This window comes from Sapajus apella, unplaced genomic scaffold, assembly GCF_009761245.1.
Source record: "Sapajus apella isolate SASKATOON/1434 unplaced genomic scaffold, GSC_monkey_1.0 scaffold134, whole genome shotgun sequence".
Classification (NCBI taxonomy): domain Eukaryota; kingdom Metazoa; phylum Chordata; class Mammalia; order Primates; family Cebidae; genus Sapajus; species Sapajus apella.
The window spans coordinates 3,723,200-3,745,331 of record NW_022437074.1 but is presented as its reverse complement, the minus strand read 5'-3'; the positions used below and the strand labels follow the sequence as shown (position 1 = coordinate 3,745,331).

At 39.0% G+C, this 22,132-nt stretch overlaps 1 protein-coding gene and 1 long non-coding RNA gene across 3 annotated transcripts in view; one reads left to right on the top strand and one right to left on the bottom strand.

Moving 5' to 3' along the window:
* The window catches only part of SEPTIN10 (septin 10), a 75,705-nt gene that overhangs the window by 35,733 nt on the left and 17,840 nt on the right, over window positions 1-22,132 (top strand). For both annotated transcript variants that reach the window (XM_032263008.1, XM_032263007.1), the window contains exons 5-8: window positions 9,310-9,496; window positions 15,080-15,241; window positions 17,760-17,856; window positions 19,080-19,248. In XM_032263008.1, the coding sequence (XP_032118899.1) occupies window positions 9,310-9,496; window positions 15,080-15,241; window positions 17,760-17,856; window positions 19,080-19,248 (615 nt within the window). The remainder of the gene's footprint in view (window positions 1-9,309; window positions 9,497-15,079; window positions 15,242-17,759; window positions 17,857-19,079; window positions 19,249-22,132) is intronic.
* Window positions 12,918-21,003, bottom strand: LOC116539842. Its single transcript, XR_004264216.1, has 2 exons — window positions 20,713-21,003; window positions 12,918-13,012 (listed from the first exon to the last, which is right to left on the bottom strand). It is a non-coding gene; the product is annotated as an uncharacterized LOC116539842 (long non-coding RNA).

The window sequence follows — 22,132 nt, the reverse complement described above, 5'->3', positions numbered from 1 at the left end:
GAGTCTAGCTCCGTCACCCAGGCTGGAGTGCAGTGGCGCAGTTTTGGCTCACTGCAACCTCTGCCTCCTGGGTTCAAGTGATTCTCCTGCCTCAGCCTCCTGAGTAGCTGGGATTATAGGTGCATACCACCACACCCAGCTAATTTTTGTATTTTTAGTAGGGATGGAGTTTCACCATGTTGGCCAGGCTGCTCTTTTTTTTTTTTTTTTTTTTTAATTTTAATATTTACTTTTTTCTAAAAAGACGGGGTCTCGCTATGTTGCCCACGCTGAAGTGCAGTGCCGATTCACAGGCGCAATCCCACTACTGATCAGCATGGGAGTTTTGACCTGTTCCATTTCCGACCTGGGCTGGTTCACCCCTCCTTAGGCAACCTGATGGCCTCCTGCTCCCGGGAGGTTACCATATTGATGCCCGACTTAGTGCGGACACCTGATTGGCATAGTGCACTACAACCCAGAACTCCTGGACTCAAGCAATCCTCCAGCCTCAGCCTTCCAAGTAGCTGGGACTACAGGCATGCGCTACTGTGCCCGGCGGGCCAGGCTGCTCTTGAACTCCCGACCTCGTGATCTGCTTGCCTCAACCTTCTGAAGTGCTGGGATTACAGGCATAAGCCACCGTGCCCAGCTGATTTTGTTCTTTTTTATGGCTGTGTAGTATTCCCTGGTATGTATGTACCACATTTTCTTTATCTAGTCCACGATGATGGGCAGCTAGGTTGATTCCATGTCTTTGGTATTGTGAATAGTGCTATGATGAACATATGAGTACATGTGTCTTTTTGGTAGAACAATGTATTTTCTTTTGGATATATACCAAGTTGGAATAGCTGGGTTGAATGGTAGTTCTATTTTAAGTTCTTTGAGAAATCTTCAAACTGCTTTCCACAGTGGCTGAATTAATTTGCATTCCCAGCAACGGGGTACAAGCGTTTCCTTTTCTCTACAGCCTCGCCAGTGTCTGTTGTTTTTCGACTTTTTAGTAATAGCCATTCTGACTGTTATAAAATGGTATCTCATTGTGGTTTTGATTTGCATTTCTCTAGTGATTAATTATGTTGAACATTTTTTCATTTTGTTGGCTGCTTGTATGTCCATGTCTTTTGGTCACTTTTTAATGGGGTTATTTGTTTTTTCCTTGTTTAATTGTTAGTTTCTTACAGATTCTAGATACCAGACCTTTTGTAAAAATTTCCTCCCATTCTGTAGGTTGTCTGTTTACTCTGTTGATGGCTTGTTTTGCTACGTAGACGCTCTTTAGTTTAATTAGGTCCAGCTCGACATTTTTTGTTGTTGTTGTGATTGCCTTTGAGGACTTAATCATAAATTCTATTCCAAGGTCAATGTCCAGCATGATGTTTCCTAGGTTTTCTTCCCAGGATTCTTATTGTTTGACGTCTTACATTTAAGTCTTTAATCTATCTTAATTTTTGTTTATGGTAAAAGGCAGTGGTCCAGTTTTATTCTTCTGCATATGGCTAGCCAGTTATCCTAGCACCATTTATTGAATAGGGAGTCCTTTCCCCATTGCTTATTTTTGTCAGCTTTGTTGAAGATCAGATGGCTAGAGGTGTGCAGCTTTATTTCTGGGTTCTCTGTTCTATTCCATTGGCTTGCATGCCTGTTTTTATACCACAACCATGCTGTTTTGGTTATGGTAGCCCTGTAGTATAGTTTGAAGTTAGGGTAATGTGATTCCTCAGACTTTGTTCTTTTGCTTAGGATTGCTTTGGCTATTCAGGCTCTTTTTTGTGTCGATATGAATTTTAGAATAGGTTTTTCTAATTCAGTGAAAAATGACATTGGTAGTTTGATAGAAATAGCATTGAGGTCAGTTGTGGTGGTTTACACCTGTAATCCTAGTACTTTGGAAGGTCAAGGTAGGAGGATTGCTTGCTTAGGAGTGTGGGACTAGCCTGGGCAACATAGTGGGACCCCATCTTTACAAAAAAAATGTAAAAAATTAGCCAGACATGTTGATGCTCACCTATACTGCAAGCTACTTGGGAGGCTGAAGCGGGACTATCACTTGAGCCTGGGAAGTTGAAGCTGCCGTGAGCCGTGATCATGCCACTGCCCTTCCAGCCTGGGTGACAGAGTAATACCTGTCTCAAAAACAAAACAAAAAACAGCAATAGCGTTGTCTGTAGATTGCTTTGGGCAGTATGGCCATTTTAACTATATTGATCCTTTCAACTATATTGATTCCATGAGCATGGAATGTTTTTCAGTTTGTTGGTGTCATCTGTGATTTCTTTCAGCACTGTTTTGTAGTTCTCCTTGCAGATATCTTTCACCTTCTTGGCTAGATGTATTCCTAGGTTTTTGTATGAGTGAGAGAGGGAGAGAGAGAGAGAGAGAGAGAGAGAGAGAGAGAGAGTGTCTGTTGTACATGGCATTGTATTCTTGATTTGGCTCTCAGCTTGACCATTATTGATGTACAGAAATGCTACTGATTTTTGTACATTGATTTTGTATCTTGAAACTTTCACTGAAGTTGTTTATCAGTTCAGGAGGCATTTGGCGGAGTCTTTTAGAGTTTTCTAGGTACGAAATTATATTGTCTGCAAAGAGATAATTGGACTTTTTCTTTTCCTATTTGGATGCCTTTTATTTCTGTCTATTGCCTGATTTCTCTGGCCAGGACTTCAAGTGCTGTGTGAAATAGGAGTGGTGAGTATGGGCATTTTTATCTTGTTTCAGTTCTCCAGGGGAATACTTTCAGCTTTTGCTCATTTTATAACTTGTTTTTTTCTCATTCTCTTATTTGTTGTATTGTTTGTGTTCTATTAATTACCCAAATAATACACAAATACATTTCTGTGAAAATACCAAATAGTACAGATCAGTTGGAATGCACATTAGCCATTCCCTTGTGTTCAGTCCCATTTCTTCAGTTCTTTTTAAATAAGCTTTATTAATGTATAGTTTACATAGAATAAACTTTACTGCGAGACAGGGTCTCACTCTATTGCCCAGGCTGGAGTGCAGTTGCACAATCTCGACTCAATGCAACCTTCACCTCCTGGATTTAGGTGATTCTCATGCCCCAGTCTCTCGAACAGCTGGGATTATAGGTGCCCACCATGACACCCTGCTAATTTTTATATTTTTGATAGAGACGGGGCTTCACCATGTTGGTCAGGGTGGTCTCAAACTCCTGACCTCAAGTGATCCACACACCTCGGCCTCCCAACGTGCTGGGGTTACAGGCATGAGCCACTGCTCCTGGCCTAACTTTACTGATTTTAAATGTACATTCAAAATGAATTTTGAGAAGCATATAGCATGTTGTTGTAACCACTAGCATGGCTCTAATATAGGAAATGGCCATGGTCATGGGTATTTTGCTGTCCTGCATGTATATACCAGTGCTTAGCAAGGGATTTGGCAGCTCTCTCCAGATGTGCAGTGCTTCCTGCCTGTGCAGCTCTCTTCTGTTCCGACCCACAGATGTTGCCTTTGCCTCCTTGAACTCCTGTCTGAGTTTCCTCAACTCAGTGAATGGCCGGACTCTGTGCTCACTTTATGCTGTGCCCAGGATGCTTGTCTCCAGTCAGAAAGCTGGGGCATGGTAGGGTTCCCCTCATTTATTTCTCTTCTCAGTGGTCACAGTTTTATACCTTCCCAGTGTTTTAAAACCTTTTTATTTCATTTATTTTGTTCAGGTTTCTAGTTACTTAAGGTGAGAAGGTAAATCTGTTCTCAGTTCCTCCATCAGGAATGGAGACAGACTTTATTTTTCTTTCTTTCATTGTTAATTCTGGACTATACTGGGTAGGACCTGCAATATTTTGTTGGATAGTTAGTGATGGTAGTGGGTACCCTCCCTTCATCCTAATCCCAAAGGGAAGGCTTTATTGTTTTTAAATCATGTACCATGCTTGCTTCGTTGTGGCTTTTTTATTTGTTTCTTTGGTTGGTTTTGGGTTTTTTTTCTTTGTTTTTTAAGATAAAATAAAGAAGCTCCTTTATATTGGTAGTAAAATTCTTTAAGAAATCATTAATAGATATATACTTTCACCAGATTTTTTTGGTTTGCATTTTATAGAGAAATTGTGATTTCTTTCATTTAATCTTTAGTAAGTCAAACTATAGTAACTGATTATTTTATACCATTCTGAGATCATAGTATAGTGTTCTTTTAATATTAGGCTATATTTTTTCTTTTTGTTTTTCTTTTCTGCATCTGTGTTCATCAGTGAGGTTTTTAGCCTGTATTCTTGTCTTATACTCTTTTTCATTTATTTTTTTTAAATCAAGGTAGTGTTAGCCTTCTAAAAGGAGTTTAGGGAGTTTTCATTATCTGTTTTCTGGAAAAATTTGCATAAGATTAGAGTTACTTTTCCCTAGAATGTTTGGTAGAACTAACCAATAAAAATTAGGGCCTGGCTAGGCGTGGTGGCTCATGCCTGTAATCCCAGCACTTTGGGAGGCTGAGGTGGGTGGATCACCTGAGATCAGGAGTTCAAGGCCAGCCTGACCAACATGGTGAAACACCCATCTCTACTAAAATACAAAGATTAGCTGGGTGTCGTGGCAGGCACCCGTAATCCCAGATACTCAGTTGAGGCAGGAGAATCACTTGAAGACTCAAGAGGCAGAGGTTGCAATGAGCTGAGATTGCACTTCGGCCTAGGCAACAAGGGGAAAACTCCATCTCAAAAAAAAAAAAAAAAAAAAAATCAGGGCCTAGAATTATAAGATCAGAATTATTTTTCCTGGAATGTTTGATGGAACTAACCAATTAAAAAATTAGAGCCTTGGGTTTTCTTTCTAAGAAGATTTTGAGTTAAATAATTTTAAAAAATGGTTATACGACAATTCAGAGTTTGTTTTATTTTGTTTTGAGACAGTTTTGATAAGTTATAATTTTCTAGAAATATGTCCGTTTCATCTAAATTTTCAAATTATTGGCTTAAAAATATTTTAACAAACTCCTAATACTTTTTTATTGTCTACATCATATGTAATCACACCGTCTTTCCTGATAATAGTTGTTTGCACTCCTTTTCTTTTTCTGCTTGATTAGTCTTGACAAAGTGTTGTCAATTTATTTGATCTTTTCAAATACCAAATTTTGGCTGTATTGATCCTTTCAGTTTTATGCATTTCATTTTTCCTGTTTAATTACTTTTTGCTCTTATGTCTATACTTTTTGGAGTTTTGCTCCAATTTCTCATTGATTTCCAGCCTTATGCATTTAGTATTATAAACTACCATGTAAGAATGGCTTAGGCTACATCCTGCAAGTTTGATACGTAGTATTTTCAATTTCAGTAAATTTCTTTTTTGTTTTTTTTGAGATGGAGTCTCACTTTGTCACCCAGGCTAGAGTGCAGTGGCAAGATCTCACCTCACTGTAACCTCCGCCTCCTGAGTTCAAGTGATTATCCTGCCTCAGCCTCCTGAATAGCTGGAATTATAGGTGTCCACTAGCACGCCCAGCTTATTTTTGTATTTTCAGTAGAGACGGGGTTTTGCCATGTTGGCCAGGCTGGCCTCACACTCCTGACCTCAGGTGATCCGCCCACCTCAGCCTCTCAAAGTACTAGGATTACAGGCATAAGCCACCATGCCCGGCCGGCAATTTCAGTAAATTTCTAATCTCCATTTTTATTTCATCCTGAAGCATTGACACTTTTATTATTATGTAGTGACCTTTTTTCTCTTGTAATGCCTCCATGTCTGTGTTGTCTATAGCTTTCTTATGTATGTTTGGTGTAGTTTTTCAATCCCTTTACTTACTTAATTTCTTTATGTGTTTTGTTTTTTGAGACAGAGTTTTGCTCTTGTTGCCCAGGGTTGAGTACAATGGCACATTCTTGGCTCACTGCAACCTCCACCTCCTAAGTTCAAGCGATTCTCCTACCTCAGCCTCTTGTGTAGCTGGGATTACAGGCATGCACCACCATGCCTGGCTAATTTTGTATTTTTAGTAGAAACGGGGTTTCTTCATGTTGGTCAGGCTGGTCTTGAACTCCCCACCTCAGGTGATTCACCCACCTTGGGCTCCCAAAGTGCTGGGATTACAGGTGTGAATCACCATGCCCGGCGTCAGTCCTTTTAACCTTTCTGTGTCTTTGTGCCATGTTGACCAGGCTGGTTTTGAACTCCTGGCCTCAAGCAATCTGATTGCCTTGGCCTCCCAAAGTGCTGGGATTGCAGGCATGAACCACCATGGATTTTTTTTTTTTTTTTTTGTGGCGGAATCTTACTCTGTTGCCCAGGCTAGAGTGCAATGGCATGATCTTGGCCCACTGCAACCTCTGCCTCATGGGTTCAGGCGATTCTCCTGCCTCAGCCTCCTGAGTAGCCGGGATTACAGGCACTTGCCATCATGCCTGGCTAATTTTTGTATTTTTGTAGAGACGAGGTTTCACCATGTTGGCCAGGCTGGTCTTGAACTCCTGATCTTGGGTGATGCATCTGTCTCGACCTCTCAAAGTGCTGGGATTATAGGTGTGAGTCACCATGCCTGGCTGAGTTCTCTATTTTTTAACTACACAAAGTATTATTATATGGCCAGTATATATTTATTACCACCTGTCAACCAAAAATTTCTGTTTTGCTCACATACTTGAAACTTTAGTTGGTTATACAATTCTGAGTTGCCAGTTATTTTCTTTCTTCCATTGGAAATACCATTCCACCCTCTCCTGGCTTCTGTCTTTGCTATTAATAGGTCTCCCTTAAGGGTAGTCTCCTTTTTTCCCTCCAGTGCTTTTAAGATCTTTGTTTTTATTGTTCTCCAGTTTTGCTATGCTGTATGTGGGTTGTTATTATTTCTAATTTACTGTGCTTCTGATATGTTTGAGTTCTTGATTCTGAATAGTGTCCATCAGTTCTTTCTAAAAAGTCTCAGACAATTCTTACGTAAATATTGCCTGTGCTCCCTTTTTTTTTTCTTATTCTTTGAAAACTTTGATGAAATATATGTTAGATCTTCTCATTATATCTTCCATGTCTCTTAATCTCTCTGATTCATTTTTTTTATATTTTTGTCCAGAATACTATGGAAGAATTTCTAATGGCATATTATTTATTTAGCAGAAAATCTTTATGGTTTTCATTCTTTTTTTTTTGAGATGGAGTTTCGCTGTTGTTACCCAGGCTGGAGTGCAATGGCGCGATCTCGGCTCACCACAACCTCCGCCTCCTGGGTTCAGGCAATTCTCCTGCCTCAGCCTACCGAGTAACCGGGACTACAGGCACACGCCACCATGCCCAGCTAATTTTTTGTATTTTTAGTAGAGACAGGGTTTCACCATGTTGACAAGGATGGTCTCGATCTCTTGACCTTGTGATCCACCCGCCTCGGCCTCCCAAAGTGCTGGGATTACAGGCGTGAGCTACCGCGCCCAGCTGGTTTTCATTTTTAAATAGCAACAGACAAAACGTTCAGATAGAGGTGCATTTATAGTTATTTAGGTCATATAATAGGTCCTCTTACCTATTTTAAGTCATTAATAAAAGCTGCTTTGGAATTTTTATGTGAAATATATGCTTAATAGATTAATTTTCCCCATTTTATTGTTTTGGGAAGTAAATCCTATTGGGTTACATTTAGACCACTTTCCAAAGGATCACTTACTGTTGATATAATAATCACTCTAATGGTGAATTGAATTCTTATAAAGTTCAAGGTTTTATGCTAGTTCTTTTACTTATTATTAAAAAAAAAATCTTTTTTGAGGCCAGGTGTGGTACCTCACGCCTGTTATCCCAGCGCTTTGGGAGGCCAAGGCAGGAGGATTGCTTGAAGCCAGGAGTTCGAGACCAGCCTGGGCAACACAGCCAGACCTTGTCTGTATATTTAAAAAAAAAAATTATTTTAAACAGAATCTTGCTTTGTCATCTAGGCTGGAGTGCAGTGGCGCAATCACAGTTCACTGTAGCCTTGAATGTCTAGGCTTAGGGGATCTTCCTTCCTCAGCCTCCCAAGTAGATAAGACTATAGGCACTTACTATGTCTGGCTGATTTTTAAAAATTTTTTTGTAGAGATGGGGGTCTCACTTTGTTGTTGCCCAGGCTGTTCTCGAACTCCTGGTCTCAAGTGATCCTCCTGCCTTGGTCTCCCAAAGCACTGGGATTATAGTTGTGAGCCACTGAGCCTGGCCTGTGTTAGTTCTCGTGAAAAACACAGATGTATAAGATCCTGTCTTGATTCTCACATTGCTTACCATTTGCATAGGGAGAACAAGTGTATTCTATAATTTTAAAAGAAGTGATGATCCTAAAGGACTAGAAGGTCAGGCAACTTTATAGAAGAATTCTATACACATTTATTAAGTACCTCAGCTGCTCACAGTACTGGTTCATTATAGAGCTACAAAGGTTTCCAGGGAATTTGACATGGGAACTGTTTACTGTTATTTTCACTTAGAAACCTAGATTTGTTTAATGAGAATAGTTAAGAGTAGAAAAATAAGTTGCAAAGTCAGTGGTTTGGCATATCAGAACTGAGTGGAATGCTCACAGACTATTCTTAGAACAGCATTAGCACACTGCTTGGCACATGCACCATGATTTGATTTGCGTCTTTGAAGGCTGAACAATCTGAGACAGTCAGAAGGAAGACTGCATTCCAGAGAGGAGTTATCTGAGCAGAGGATGTAATTGGCTTTTCCTTTGTTTATAATTGAATGAAAGTAAAACTATGCCAGCATTGCTAGTTAGCTACTTTCAGCTGATGAATGCCTTTCTTCTTTACTTAACGCTTTTTGTGCCTTACAAATCTAAGAGGCAAGGAATCATGGACTTTGACTTAAATATCTTTTGAGTTATTGATACCTATGCCTTTTCTCAATTAGTTAAATAATAAGTCAAGTAACAGTTTGATTACAAATTAGACTGTTGCTAGTCTCTTTGAACAGTCTGGCAAGTGTGAGAAGCTTTGTCAGAAAATGACCTAGCATGTGAATGACTATAAGAATGAAACAGTGTAAATCCAATACCATTTCAAGCACAGATTACCCTGATGGTTTCGGAAGTACAAATGATACTGAATTTAGGATAGTTTGACCTATGATTTTTCAACTTTTTGATAGGTTTATTAGGGGTATTAAATGCGTTTCAGCTAATATTTTCAACTTGTGTGATGGATTTATCAGGATATAGCCCCATTGTAAGTTGAAAAGCGTTTGTATAGCTTTTGTGCATGTTCTGTACATTTTTTTCACTAAAGTTACCTGTTTATAGATACTGTTTATGAACTAGTGAAAATACAGACCTCAGACTTCTGAATTGCACAAATATCTTAAGGTAATACAAATAATGTGTTAAACATTTTAATAATTTTTCAGCTACCAACCAATAGTTGACTACATAGATGCTCAGTTTGAGGCCTATCTCCAAGAAGAACTGAAGATTAAGCGTTCTCTCTTTACCTACCATGATTCTCGCATCCATGTTTGCCTCTACTTCATTTCACCGACAGGCCACTCTCTGAAGACACTTGATCTCTTAACCATGAAGAACCTTGACAGCAAGGTGGGTTGAGGAAAGGAATCAGCTTACCATACTTTAATATTTATTTTGAACTATTAAAATGTTTTTTACAATATGGGTATGTATTGTGACTTTTATCCTGTGCTGCTTCTTATTATTATATTATTATTATTATTATTTTAGAGATAGGGTCTCACTCTGTCACCCAGGCTGGAGGTAGTTGTGAGATTGTGGTTCATGTAGCCTTGAACTCCTGGGCTCAAACGATCCTCCTGCCTCAGCCTCCTAGGTAGCTGGGACTATAGGCATGTACTACTTCCATGCCCAGCTAAATTTTAAATTTTTTTGTAGAGTTGGGGGTCTTGTTATGTTGCCCAGCTGGTCTCAAACCCCTGGACTTAAGTGATTTTTCATGCCTTGGTCTCCTCAAGTGCTAGAACTACAGGCATGAGCCACCATGCCCAACACCTGGAAATCTTTAAAACATTTTATATTTCCATCTAGCTTATTTTTTTTTTCAGAGAAATTCAGTTTGGAAGATGAGATGTAAAGAAGGAATATCACAATAAAATTTTACTTCCTTTTTTAGTGATTAAATTGGATGCACAACATGGGTATTCTCTACATTTTTAGTGCAGAATTTAGTTGATACTAATTTTACTTTATGACACTATTAAGTGAGAAGAACTTTGTAATAAGGATTAAGGTCTAATGTTTCATTAGATATTATTGTAAAATACATTTTAATTTGGACTATACTGAGAAAACCTATTTTCAAATTTCTGAGCCAAGGAGTTACATATAAATTTAGGGAGCAGCTGGGCACAGTGGTTAATGCCTGTAATCCCAGCACTTTGGGAGGCTAGGGTGGGCAGATAACAAGTTTAGGAGTTCAAGACCAGCCTGGCCAATATGGTGAAACCCCGTCTCTACTGAAAATACAAAAATTAGCTGGGGATGGTGGCAGGTATCTGTAGTCCCAGCTACTCAGTAGGCTGAGGCAGGAGAATCGCTTGAACCCAGAAGGCGGAGGTTGCAGTGAGCTGAGATCGCACCACTGCACTCTAGCCTGGGTGACAGGGGGAGACTCCATCTCAAAAAAAAAAAATTTATGGAGCTATAGAAAAATTCATAAATTAACTCACTTCAGATACTTGTATTTGTTTAAAAGAGAGCTAAAGACAGTAATCTTACACTAAAGAAACTAGAATTTTCCGGTAATCTCGAATGGTATGAGAAATGAAGCTTTCATCATCTGAATTCCAAATTCTAGGTTGTTCTGGATGCTGCTGCTTTCTCTGCAGAAACCTGTGTGGAAACCATGAAGGCCTGTCAAGTGAAGCTTTGGCACATAGGTCTATTTATTTGTGACTAGTTGCTTGGTCCCCTGGCTTTAGCAGAAATTGATGTAGCTTATATGACAGTCTGTTCACCTGATCACGTGTGATGAGATGTTCTAACCATTTAGCCAGTTGTTTTCATAGTTGAGTCTGATTACATGGAAATTCATATTTGTTAAAGGAACAGAAAAACAAGAGTGTGCAGTTTTGTCTTAGCTAGAGTGGAACAACATGAGGTAGTTTGTATAAAGATTGTAGAAGTTGATGTCAGTGAGGGCTGGCTCTAAATATTGGCTCTGTCATTTAATAGCTGTCTAATCTTGGCAAGTTTCTTTAGCCCTGAGTCTCAGTTTCCTCCCCTAATAAAAACTAGGGAGAAGAACTACCTCAAGAGGCAGATATGAAAATCAATTAAATTGATCCACGTAAATAGAGGGTTTAACAAATAGGCATGCCCAGTAAGAGCCTATCTGCCATAGAAGTTTGCTTTAGCATACTGTGTGAGTATATATTATCTAATCTTCTCCAACTTTGGTGATTTAAATATATTCTTTATTTTTCATGATAAAGTGTAAACTACCACGTAAAAATACCTGCCTCTTATTTTACATGAAAAGGTTGTCTTAAAAGTTAGCTGAGGCCTACCCGGTTCAGTACACTGTCCTGGTATAAAACAGGCAGTCAAGAGGGGTTAGTACCTGGCCATCATGCTGAACTGCCTGGATTCTGCTTCAGTCCCACCACTTATCAGCTGTGTGGCCCTGGATAAACTCAGATTCAATTTCTCATGTATAAAATAGGGCTAGAGAGCTTACTCTTAAGACTTTTGGGAAGATTAGCTGAGATGACTATTATAAAGCATTTATCACAATGCCTGGCCTATATGAAGCATCTCTGTTATTTATTGTTTTGTTATTTAAAACTTACTTAAAAATTAACAGGCACAGTTTGTCGAGGATATTTATATGTTGGTATTGGAGGTATTGTCCAACCCAACCACCTTTGAGTCATCAAAAGTTTTTCGGAAGTGTCAGGAGCAATTTATATTGATATATTCCCTTAGTGGATTTTCAGTAGTAAATGAAAGGGCTAATGAACACTTGTTCAGAGGCAATATATCTTGAACCAGCAGTTCACCTGCTAACTCTTAGAACAACTAGTTCTAGATGCTTCCTAGTCATTCCTCAGTATCCAAGGGGGATTGGTTTCAGTACCCTGCAGATGCTGAAATTCCTTATATAAAATGGTATAGGATAGTCATGCAGTGTATAACTACATTTCAGTCAGCAAATACAGAATGGGACCAAATATAGAATGGCGGTCCCATAAGATTATACCTTATTTTTACTGTACTGTATTATATGTTTCTGTGTTTAGATGTGTTTAGATACACACATACTTACCATTGTATTATAGTTGCCTACAGTATCCAGTATAGTTACATGCTGTACAGGCTTGTAGCCTAGGAACAATGAGCCATACCATACAGCCTAGGTGTGTCATAGACTATAACATCCAGGTTTGTGTGAGTACACTCTATGATGTTCACATCACATTAAAATCACCTAAGGTAATATTTCCGTTGCATTTCTATCACCACGTGTATTAGTCTGTTTTCACATTGCTATAAAGAACTACCTGAGACTGGGTAATTTATGAAGAAAAGAGGTTTAATTGACTTACAGTTCCTTACACTGAACAGGAAGCCTGGCTGGGAGGCCTCAGGAAACTCGTAACCATGGTGGAAGGCGAAGGGGAAGCAGGCATGTCTTCCATAGCCAGAGAAGGAGGAAGAGAGAGCAGGGGGAGGAGCTACACACTTTTAAACAACCAGATCTTGTGAGAACGAACTCACTATCACAAGAACAGCAAGGGGCGACTCTGTCCCCATGATCCAGTTAACTCTTACCAGACCCCTCCAACACTGGGAAACCAATTTGACATGAGATTTAGGCGAAGACACAAAACCATGTCACCATGGTTAAGCAGCACATGACTCTGTAACCTACTTGTATCCTTGCATATGCTTGAATCTCTAGATTACTCATTAAATACCTAATACAGTATAAATGCTATGTCAATAGTTGTTATACTGTATTTTAAAATTTGTATTATTTTTATTGTTGTATTGTCATTAAAATTTTTTTTCCCCTAATATTTTTGATCCTCAGTTGGTTGAATCTGTCAATGCAGAACCCACAGATGATGAGGGGGCCAGCTGTAAAGACATTGAAGAGCATTACAATATTACTTTTTAACCAATACCTTATTTTATTCAAACCAAAATGAAATATTTTATGGTAACAGTAAAGATCATGGGTATCATGTACTCGTTTAAAGATTGTCACTACTCACTTCTGCCTTATTCAGTTGATGAGAGACGAATTCTGAAATTGAGACTCACTTATTAAAATCCTGCCTTTAGCTTTCTGTTGTACAAATCAGACAGGAACGTTAACACCAAAGCTTTGTTATAAGTTTGAAAGAAGAACTAGGATATGCTTCAGTTACTTGATTTGGCCCATTTTATATAGTCATATGCAGGTTTTTTTATAGGGGCAGCTGGCAGGTGTAGGGAAATTCTAACTTACACAAGGGCACTACATAAAGATGAGTGGGGTCCTTGCTGGCCTCTTCTCCCTACTCCTCAGGCCACCTCCAGATAATTGTCTTCTGTTTCTAAAAAGCAGAACATTCAACTGCTTGACGTGGAAAGTTACCTTTTCTTATACCAGTGGTGACAAGTGACCCTCTTTGAGCAATATCTGTTACTTTCCCTCCCTCTAATAGTCATGTAAACATTGATGTTTAGTGTTCATTCTACAGCAGTTTATTGTGCAAGTAATTATAAGTTATTAACTTGGCATAATTTGTTGAATACCTAACTATACTATATTGAAACTAAGAACTTGACACCAAAGTTTATATACTTTGACTAATTTAACAGGAAAGTTGATTACTCAGGATTGCTGGAAGGTTTTCTGCCATTAATTTCGTAGATGGATAGAAAAAATTTATCTCCTTTGGAGCATATGGAAGACTTATAAATTCACATATATACTTTTTATCAATGTGAAATTGGAGAAGAGAAAAAAGAATAGGAGTTATGATTTTTTACTTTTAATCTGAAAATTACATTGCAGTTTTACTCTTGATACATATGACTGATTAGCATGTGGTTTTTGATTAAAAACAAACTAAAAAAACAACTACCAGTCACAGATTTGTGGAGCTATCAGTCTTTTGTGGGAATATTAATCTTATAGGACTAGATTTACAGGTTATTTGGTCTTCACAACCCCAAATCTCTTCCTCTCTGTCATTGATGGGACTTTAAGTAATACAGAGAAAGTTATTCCTTTGCATCATGAACACTTTTAATTGGTATTGGTGCGGTTTCCTTCCTTCCTCTGCTGTCTAGGTCAGTCTGTGACAATGGGGTATAGGTAGGCATGGAGTCAGTCCTGAAACAAGAGGCAGAAAGAGAAGCTTCACCTGTCTTTTGGTTTTGCTGAGGGATCAATCACCATAGTGCTTAGCTTATTAAAAAATAAAAATTCTTAGTGAATTAAGGAGGCAACTTCAGTTCAGTTTACCTTTTATCACATTTTACTTTTTAAGTGTATGATGAAATTATAAGATTTTGAGATACAGAAAAGAAAATGTGAGCTTTCTAAACCTAAATTCAAATGAAAGGTTACTCTTACAAGAGTTCTGCTTTCTAAAAGCATTGATCAAGGTGCCTTTATAATCCCAGCTACTTGGGAGGCTGAGGGAAGAGAATCGCTTCAGCCCAGCAGGCAGTGGTTGCAGTGAGCTGAGATCATGCCACTGCACTCCAGCCTGGGTTAGAGGGAGACTCCATCTCAAAAAAAAAAAAAAAAAAAAAGAAAGAAAAGAAAAGAAAAGCAATGAGTATGAATGAGTGTGTATATAGGAGAGTGTCAGTCAGGGCCTGTGTAGGTTGGGGTTGGCATGCCTTTTCTGCAGAGGGCCAGGTAGTGAATTTACCGGACTTTACAAGTGCTGTGGTTTCTGGCAGCAGGGACTCATCTCTGCTGTTGTAGTGTGAACAGAACTGTAGACAGTACACAAGCAAATGGGCATTGGTGGTATTGTAAATCTTATATATAAAAATCAACAGCAAGATGGACCGTAATTTGCCAGCCCCCGATCTAGGTTAGGGAAATTAATTGTCAGAATGAATGGTTTTGAGTGAAAAAACAGCTGCAGGATTAAAAAAACGAATCCCTGATGAGATTTTGTTTTTCTTTATTCTTAATAGGTAAACATTATACCAGTGATTGCCAAAGCAGATACGGTTTCTAAAACTGAATTACAGAAGTTCAAGATCAAGCTCATGAGTGAATTGGTCAGCAATGGCGTCCAGATATACCAGTTCCCAACAGATGATGACACTATTGCTAAGATCAATGCTGCGATGAACGTGAGCTCCTGATTGAATGCTAATTGTTTTCCATGTGAAAATAAAACTGTAATTTGCGAGTAATATTGCTGCTAATATGCTTTCACTTGTGTCTTCCAAAAAGACTTCAAACAAAGTGAATTTTCAAAAAGCCCAGTATGAGAAAATTTTTTTTTTTTTTTTTAAGACGGAGTTTCACTCATGTTACCCAGGCTGGAGTGCAATGGCGCGATCTCGGCTCACCGCAACCTCCGCCTCCTGGGTTCAGGCAATTCTCCTGCCTCAGCCTCCTGAGTAGCTGGGATTACAGGCACGCACTACCATGCCCAGCTAATTTTTTTGTATTTTTAGTAGAGACGGGGTTTCACCATGTTGACCAGGATGGTCTTGATCTCTTGACCTCGTGATCCACCTGCCTCGGCCTCCCAAAGTGCTGGGATTACAGGCTTGAGCCACTGCGCCCAGCCGAGAAAATGTTTTATTTTTTACGTTGGAAAAAGTGTAAGGAGAATTTATTTTTAAGCATATTTTTCTTTCACCCTGCTTTCACCAAAATAAAGTGATACATTTATGAGACTGGGATATACCTTTTGTGGGACCACATTTAATTCCCTTAGAAAGATGACACCTTCCTATCCTGTCTTTATAAACATGAGAAGACTTTATAGCCTCCCTTGGCATGCTTTAGAATCTTAAAATCTGGGCCAGGCACGGTGGCTCACACCTGTGTTCCCAGCACTTTGGGTGGCCAAGGTGGGCAGGTCACGAGGTCAGTAGTTCGAGACCAGCCTGGCCAATATGGTGAAACCCTAACTCTACTAAAAATAAAAAATTAGCCGGGCATGGTTCATACTCTGGAGGCTGAGGCAGAAGAATCGCTTGAACCTGGGAGGCAGTGGTTGCAGTGAGCCGAGATCGTGCCACTGCACTCCAGCCTGGTGACAGAGCGAGACTCCATCACAAAAAAAAAAAAAAATTTTGAAATCTTTAAGAAGGTCTCTTAAATCTAGTTTTTATGCCCTGTTTCTCTTAGAGTGTCATATATACATACTAAACATTCATGTAACTTTTAGCTTAATACAGCCACATTTTTAAAACACCTGGTTATGTTTTGTGGGATTGTGTGTTTTGAAATCCGACAGACTTGGCCATATGTTCATTGGAGTTACTAACCTCCCTGAGACTTAACATATCTACAAAGTTAGGTTAATACTGCCCATCTTAAGGGTTCTTGTGAGGGATAAATGATGTCACCTTTGTTAAGTGCCTAACGGTGACTTTCAATAACTGTTCATTCTATTTCTTCTATTTTCCTTTTCTGATTTTTCATAGCCCTTTTGTATTAAGATACATAAAATCTATAAAAAACTGACATATAAATGAAGCAGTCTTAATTTCTATGTGTTACATTGTCATTACATCTAATTTTATTTCTTGTGCTCACCTAGAATATTCAAAAAGCCACCATTAACTAAAGATAATGTCAGTTTTTAAATATTAAACATAGTACTTAATAGTTTTTACGTTAGACTTTTCCCTGGTATTAATCCTCAACTTCAGACAGACCAGTCTACTCCCTGCACCTGAACCTAGCTGTTGCATTTTGTTCAGAATCTTTTCCTTTTTTAAGCCATTTCTTCCCACTTTGCTTATCTATCTAAATCTTGTTCTTCTTGATCTGGCTTAGCTTTTATCTTCCTGCTCCCAGTGATTTCTCATTCCTCTCAATTTCTAGGACATTTGCCATATTGACATTAATTTAGGATTTTATATACTACTTTGTATTAGTACCACATCTATATACACACACACACACAATAGATATACACTATGTTGTATAGTTACATATACATTATGTATAGTGTGTGTGTGTGCGTGTGTGTGTGTGTGTAATTTCCTCAACATTGTCTTTTTGGGGAAAGATAATATTGAGGGAAATGATACCTATACTAAAATTCTTTTTTCTTTGGCCAGGTGCAGTGGCTCACACCTGTAATCCCAGTACTTTGGGAGCCCAAGATAGGTGGATCACCTAAGGTCAGGAGTTTAGACCAGCCTGGCCAACATGGTGAAACCCTGTCTTTACTAAAAATACGAAAATTAGCTGGGTGTTGTGGTGGGCACCTGTAATCCCAGCTAATTGGAAGGCTGAGACAGGAGAATTGCTGGAACTATCATAGGTGGAGGCTACAGTGAGCTCAGATCGCGCCACTCACTGCACTTCAGCCTGGGTGACAGAGTGAGACTCCATCTCAAAAAAATAAAAATAAACAAAAATAATTTTTTTGTTTGTGTGTATTTCCAATAGCATAATGCCTTACATGTAATAATTTTCTTTATGGGGCCCAAAATTGACTCTTGTAGAACAGTTAGTACGTATTCACTGGCAGGTTTTAAAATCTGAGGCATAGCTGACCACGTGATTTTAATAGATTTGTTATTTAATAAATTATTCTCTTCTCAATTACATAAAATTTATTTTATCTTGTCAGTTATCACACTGGTATGAGAAGGTGTGCTTGATATGATTCTTTTTCAGGGACAGTTGCCGTTTGCTGTTGTGGGAAGTATGGATGAGGTAAAAGTTGGAAATAAGATGGTCAAAGCTCGCCAGTACCCTTGGGGTGTTGTACAAGGTAAATGAGATAAAGGATGACTAGAAATAATGTGTCTAGTAATCTCAAAGCTGTCTTTTGTGGATTATTGAGGTGATGCTCAATTTGGATGAGATTGGTTGTCAGAGGAGTTGCCTGTGTACTATTTTAGCCAAAGTCTAGACACCATGTAGAGCCTCCCCCTTCTCATTATGCCACACACACATTACCTCCCCAAGGTACCCTGACTGTCAGTAGGTGGGAAGCACCAATGGGCCACTTTGACCAAAATGTGAATGTAGAAAGTAGTATTTAGACCATAAAACATGACAAATTACCACTTAACTATAAGGACAGTCAGCCATCTTATAAATTTATATATTTTTACTGATCATAGGATTGCTAGCCATTTCCAGAATAAACCAGTCAACCAACTTAAAAAGTTAAATCCACTTGACATTTAGATTATTTGTCTGACATTATAATGAGTAAGTAATTAGTACTGTATGGTTCATTTACTTATGGCACTAATTAATGGGGAATAGATTACCCTTACTAGTATAGAATTCCAAATGCTGATTTTTTTCTTAATTGATAACTGTTGTAATTAATGAAAAATATTGAGAAAATGTAGCATTTTTAATTTTATAAAAAATATAAAAGTAATAATTATACTAAAGAGTATTGGTCACAATAAAATATATTTATTTGTAGTCCTCTGGTCACCAAAAACATAGAAGAAGGATCATGTAAGTGTGTTCACTAATTTTGAATAGTGTCTAATACAGGATCATAAATGTGTTGTATAAAAGAATTTGATAATTATAGCATGAACAGATGGTATTCTTGAGTTTGCAAAATTTACTACTTTGAAGTTTTAGTGAACTAATACTATATACTCTTTTTAAATGCTAGGTGAAATGTTTTCAGGATAGTTTGTAAACTAACAAAATATTAGTGTGAAATAACTGGAACACCTGGTTGACAATAAATTGTGTCTTTTTGCTATTTCCTGGTGATCCACTGGCTACTAAATTTAAAGCAAATCTCCTGGTCTGTTAATTCACATTGCCTATAATACAGTGTGTATACTGCAAGAGTTTCTTCTTTGCTTACTTGTATGAAATAATCATAGCTATTAATCAAACTGATCATTCTGCTATTTGTTATTTCACGTTTTTATTTATTTGATCATTCACCAAACACTTAATTGTGTGCCAGGAATTAAAATCCAGTGTTGCTCTTTTCTTATTTTTTCTGGCTAGTGGAAAATGAAAACCACTGTGACTTTGTAAAGCTGCGGGAAATGCTCATTTGTACAAACATGGAGGACCTGCGAGAGCAGACCCATACCAGGCACTATGAGCTTTACAGGCGCTGCAAACTGGAGGAAATGGGCTTTACAGATGTGGGCCCAGAGAACAAGCCGGTCAGGTAGGGCGGGGTTCTTGGGAAGCCAACCAAAGAGGAAGTTAGAGAGGATTGCATATTTTTTTATATATCCAGGATGATGGGGCATGTAGTTTTTAGAAATCTCCCAAAACCATGATACAGAATTGTTTAGTAATGACTAATTATTGTGCTTCTTGAATCACTTGACTCCTTCTTACTTTTGAAGAATCTTGCTTTTTAAGTCTGACTTCCTTGTCTGACTCAGAAGGAGTTAAATATGATGATGAAGGTATGGCAGAGGCCCCGCTTCAGTTCATGCTGGCATGAATAACTGAAGGAAAATACCTTTATTATTTGATTTACTTTTGTATTTATCTGAGACAGATGATATATTTAACTATTGTCATAAAGGTAAGTTGGAACACAAATCATTGTCTTATTATTTTTTTTTTATTTATTTTTTGTAGAGATGGGGTCTCACTATGTTGCCTAGGCTGGTCTCAAACTCCTGGCCTCAAGTGATCCTTCTACCTCAGCCTCCCAAAGCTTTGAGATTACAAATGTGAGCCTCTGAACCAGTCCTCAGGAATCAATTGAAATAAACTAGAACATTTTCTGTTGGTTTTTCTGCATTAAAGGTTTTAGAATGTGTGAAGAGCAAAACATAAAGGAAGAATGAGAGTACTTGTAGGGAGTCAGAGATTAGATTGTTTCTTGCCATGTTACAACATAGTTATAAGAATTTTATAATCCGAACACCTCCTTGCTCAGTAATATAAAACTAATATTAAAAGTTGTTAGAAACTTTCTTGGCAATTTTATATGGTGCTGTATCCTAGACTTTATGAAACTTGAATGCTTAGTGTATTGAATTAAATTGATTTGATGTAGCATTCCAGAACAGTGTTTGCATGGAGAAAAGCGTGAGATCCTTGGGGCAAATGCTATTTAAACTCTCTTATGAGACTGAGGATTCCTTTTCCATTGTTATTTCCCTGGTTCTAATGACTTGCACCAGCCTAAACACAAAAGGAAGGGGGAGGAGTGCATCAAATCAGTGCTGCTGTTGCATATGAGCTTTTGGAAGACTTAATCCTAGATGAAGTTAAATTTTTTAATTTCTTCAGTCTGTGGAGTTAATTTTCTGGTAGCATAATAAATTAAAAATTGTGTGTACTTATGACCAGGCGCAGTGGCTCATGCCTATAATCCCAGCACTTTGGGACGCCAAGGCGGGCAGATCACTTGAGGTCAGGAGTTCAAGACCAGCCTGGCCAACATGGTGAAATCCCTTCTCTACTAAAATTATATAAATTAGCTGGGTGTGGTGGCACACGCCTGTAAAACCAGCTACTCAGGAGGCTGAGGTAGGAGACTGGCTTGAACCTGGGACAGAGTTTACAGTGAGCCGAGTTTGTGTCACTGCACTCCAACCTGGGTAACAGAGCGAGACTCCATGTCAAAGAAAAAACGAAAAATCATTGTGTGAACTTAACCCACTCTCACCAAATTCAGGCATGGAATACTTCTGGTTATAGTCCAGTCATTCTGGTAACTGACAGTTTTCTCATGATATTGTCTTCGCTAAAGATTAATCATCTCAAGTTAGCTTCCCTAGTGTTTACAGAGGAGGCTCACTTCTCATTTCTTCCAAGTCTCAGGGTCACTTCAGAGGCCTCTGTGCACTGAGGAGGAAGGGATCCCAAGTAACGGCAGGCAGGGACAGCTTTGAAGTCCTCTCTGAGGAGAGGGGCATGGCTCCCTGTTTGTCAGCTACCTGTGAATGATTAAGAAATGCAGGATCAGGCCGGGCGCGGTGGCTCACGCCTGTAATCCCAGCACTTTGGGAGGCCGAGGCGGGTGGATCACGAGGTCAAGAGATCAAGACCATCCTGGTCAACATGGTGAAACCCCGTCTCTACTAAAAATACAAGAAATTAGCTGGGCATGGTGGCGTGTGCCTGTAATCCCAGCTACTCAGGAGGCTGAGGCAGGAGAATTGCCTGAACCCAGGAGGCGGAGGTTGCGGTGAGCCGAGATCGCGCCATTGCACTCCAGCCTGGGTAGCAAGAGCGAACCTCCGTCTCAAAAAAAAAAAAAAAAAAAAAGGAAATGCAGGATCAGAATTTCCAGGGATGAAGCCTAGAAATCTGCAGTTCAGAATTCTTAGTCATTCAGTAAATAATTATTTTGTCTACCACCTGCTCAGCAAGATGCTAGTCATTGGGTATATGTGCCCTGTGAGATCAAACAGAGACCCTGCCTGTGTAAAGTCTCTGTTGTGGGGTGGGAGGAGGACCCCTACATGAAGAATAGAGTTGGGAGGGCAGGCGGAAGTGGGGAGACCAAGTTAGGAGATTGCCATGTGGTCTAGGCATGAGAAGATGGAGGTGTGGAAGAGGGTGGTAGTGACAAGGGGTGAGAAGCATATTTAGGACATGTAATGTTTTTAAAATTTAATTTTATTATTCTTATTATTGAGGTAGAGTCTCACTTTGTTGCCCAGGCTGGAGTTCAGTGGCATGATCTTGGCTTACTGTAACCTCTCCTTCCCAGGTTCAAGCGATTCTCATGTTTCAGCTTCCTGAGTAGCTGAGACTATAGGCATGTACCACCACACCCGCTATTTTTGTGTTTTTAGTAGAGACAGAGTTTTACCATGTTGGCCAGGCTGGTCTTGAATTTCTGGCCTCAAGTGACCTACCTGCCTCGGGCTCCCAAAGTGATGGGATTATAGACATGAGCCACCACACCTGGCTGAGGATATGTAATTTGAAGTTAAAGTCAGTAGGACCCACTGATAGATTATTTTGGCTATGAGATTTGAAGGAAAGAGAGAAATCAAGGATAACTCAGTCACCATTTTTACCTAGGAAGTAGGGTGCCTGGTAGTGATCTTTATTGACCTGAGTAGGTTGGGAAGGGG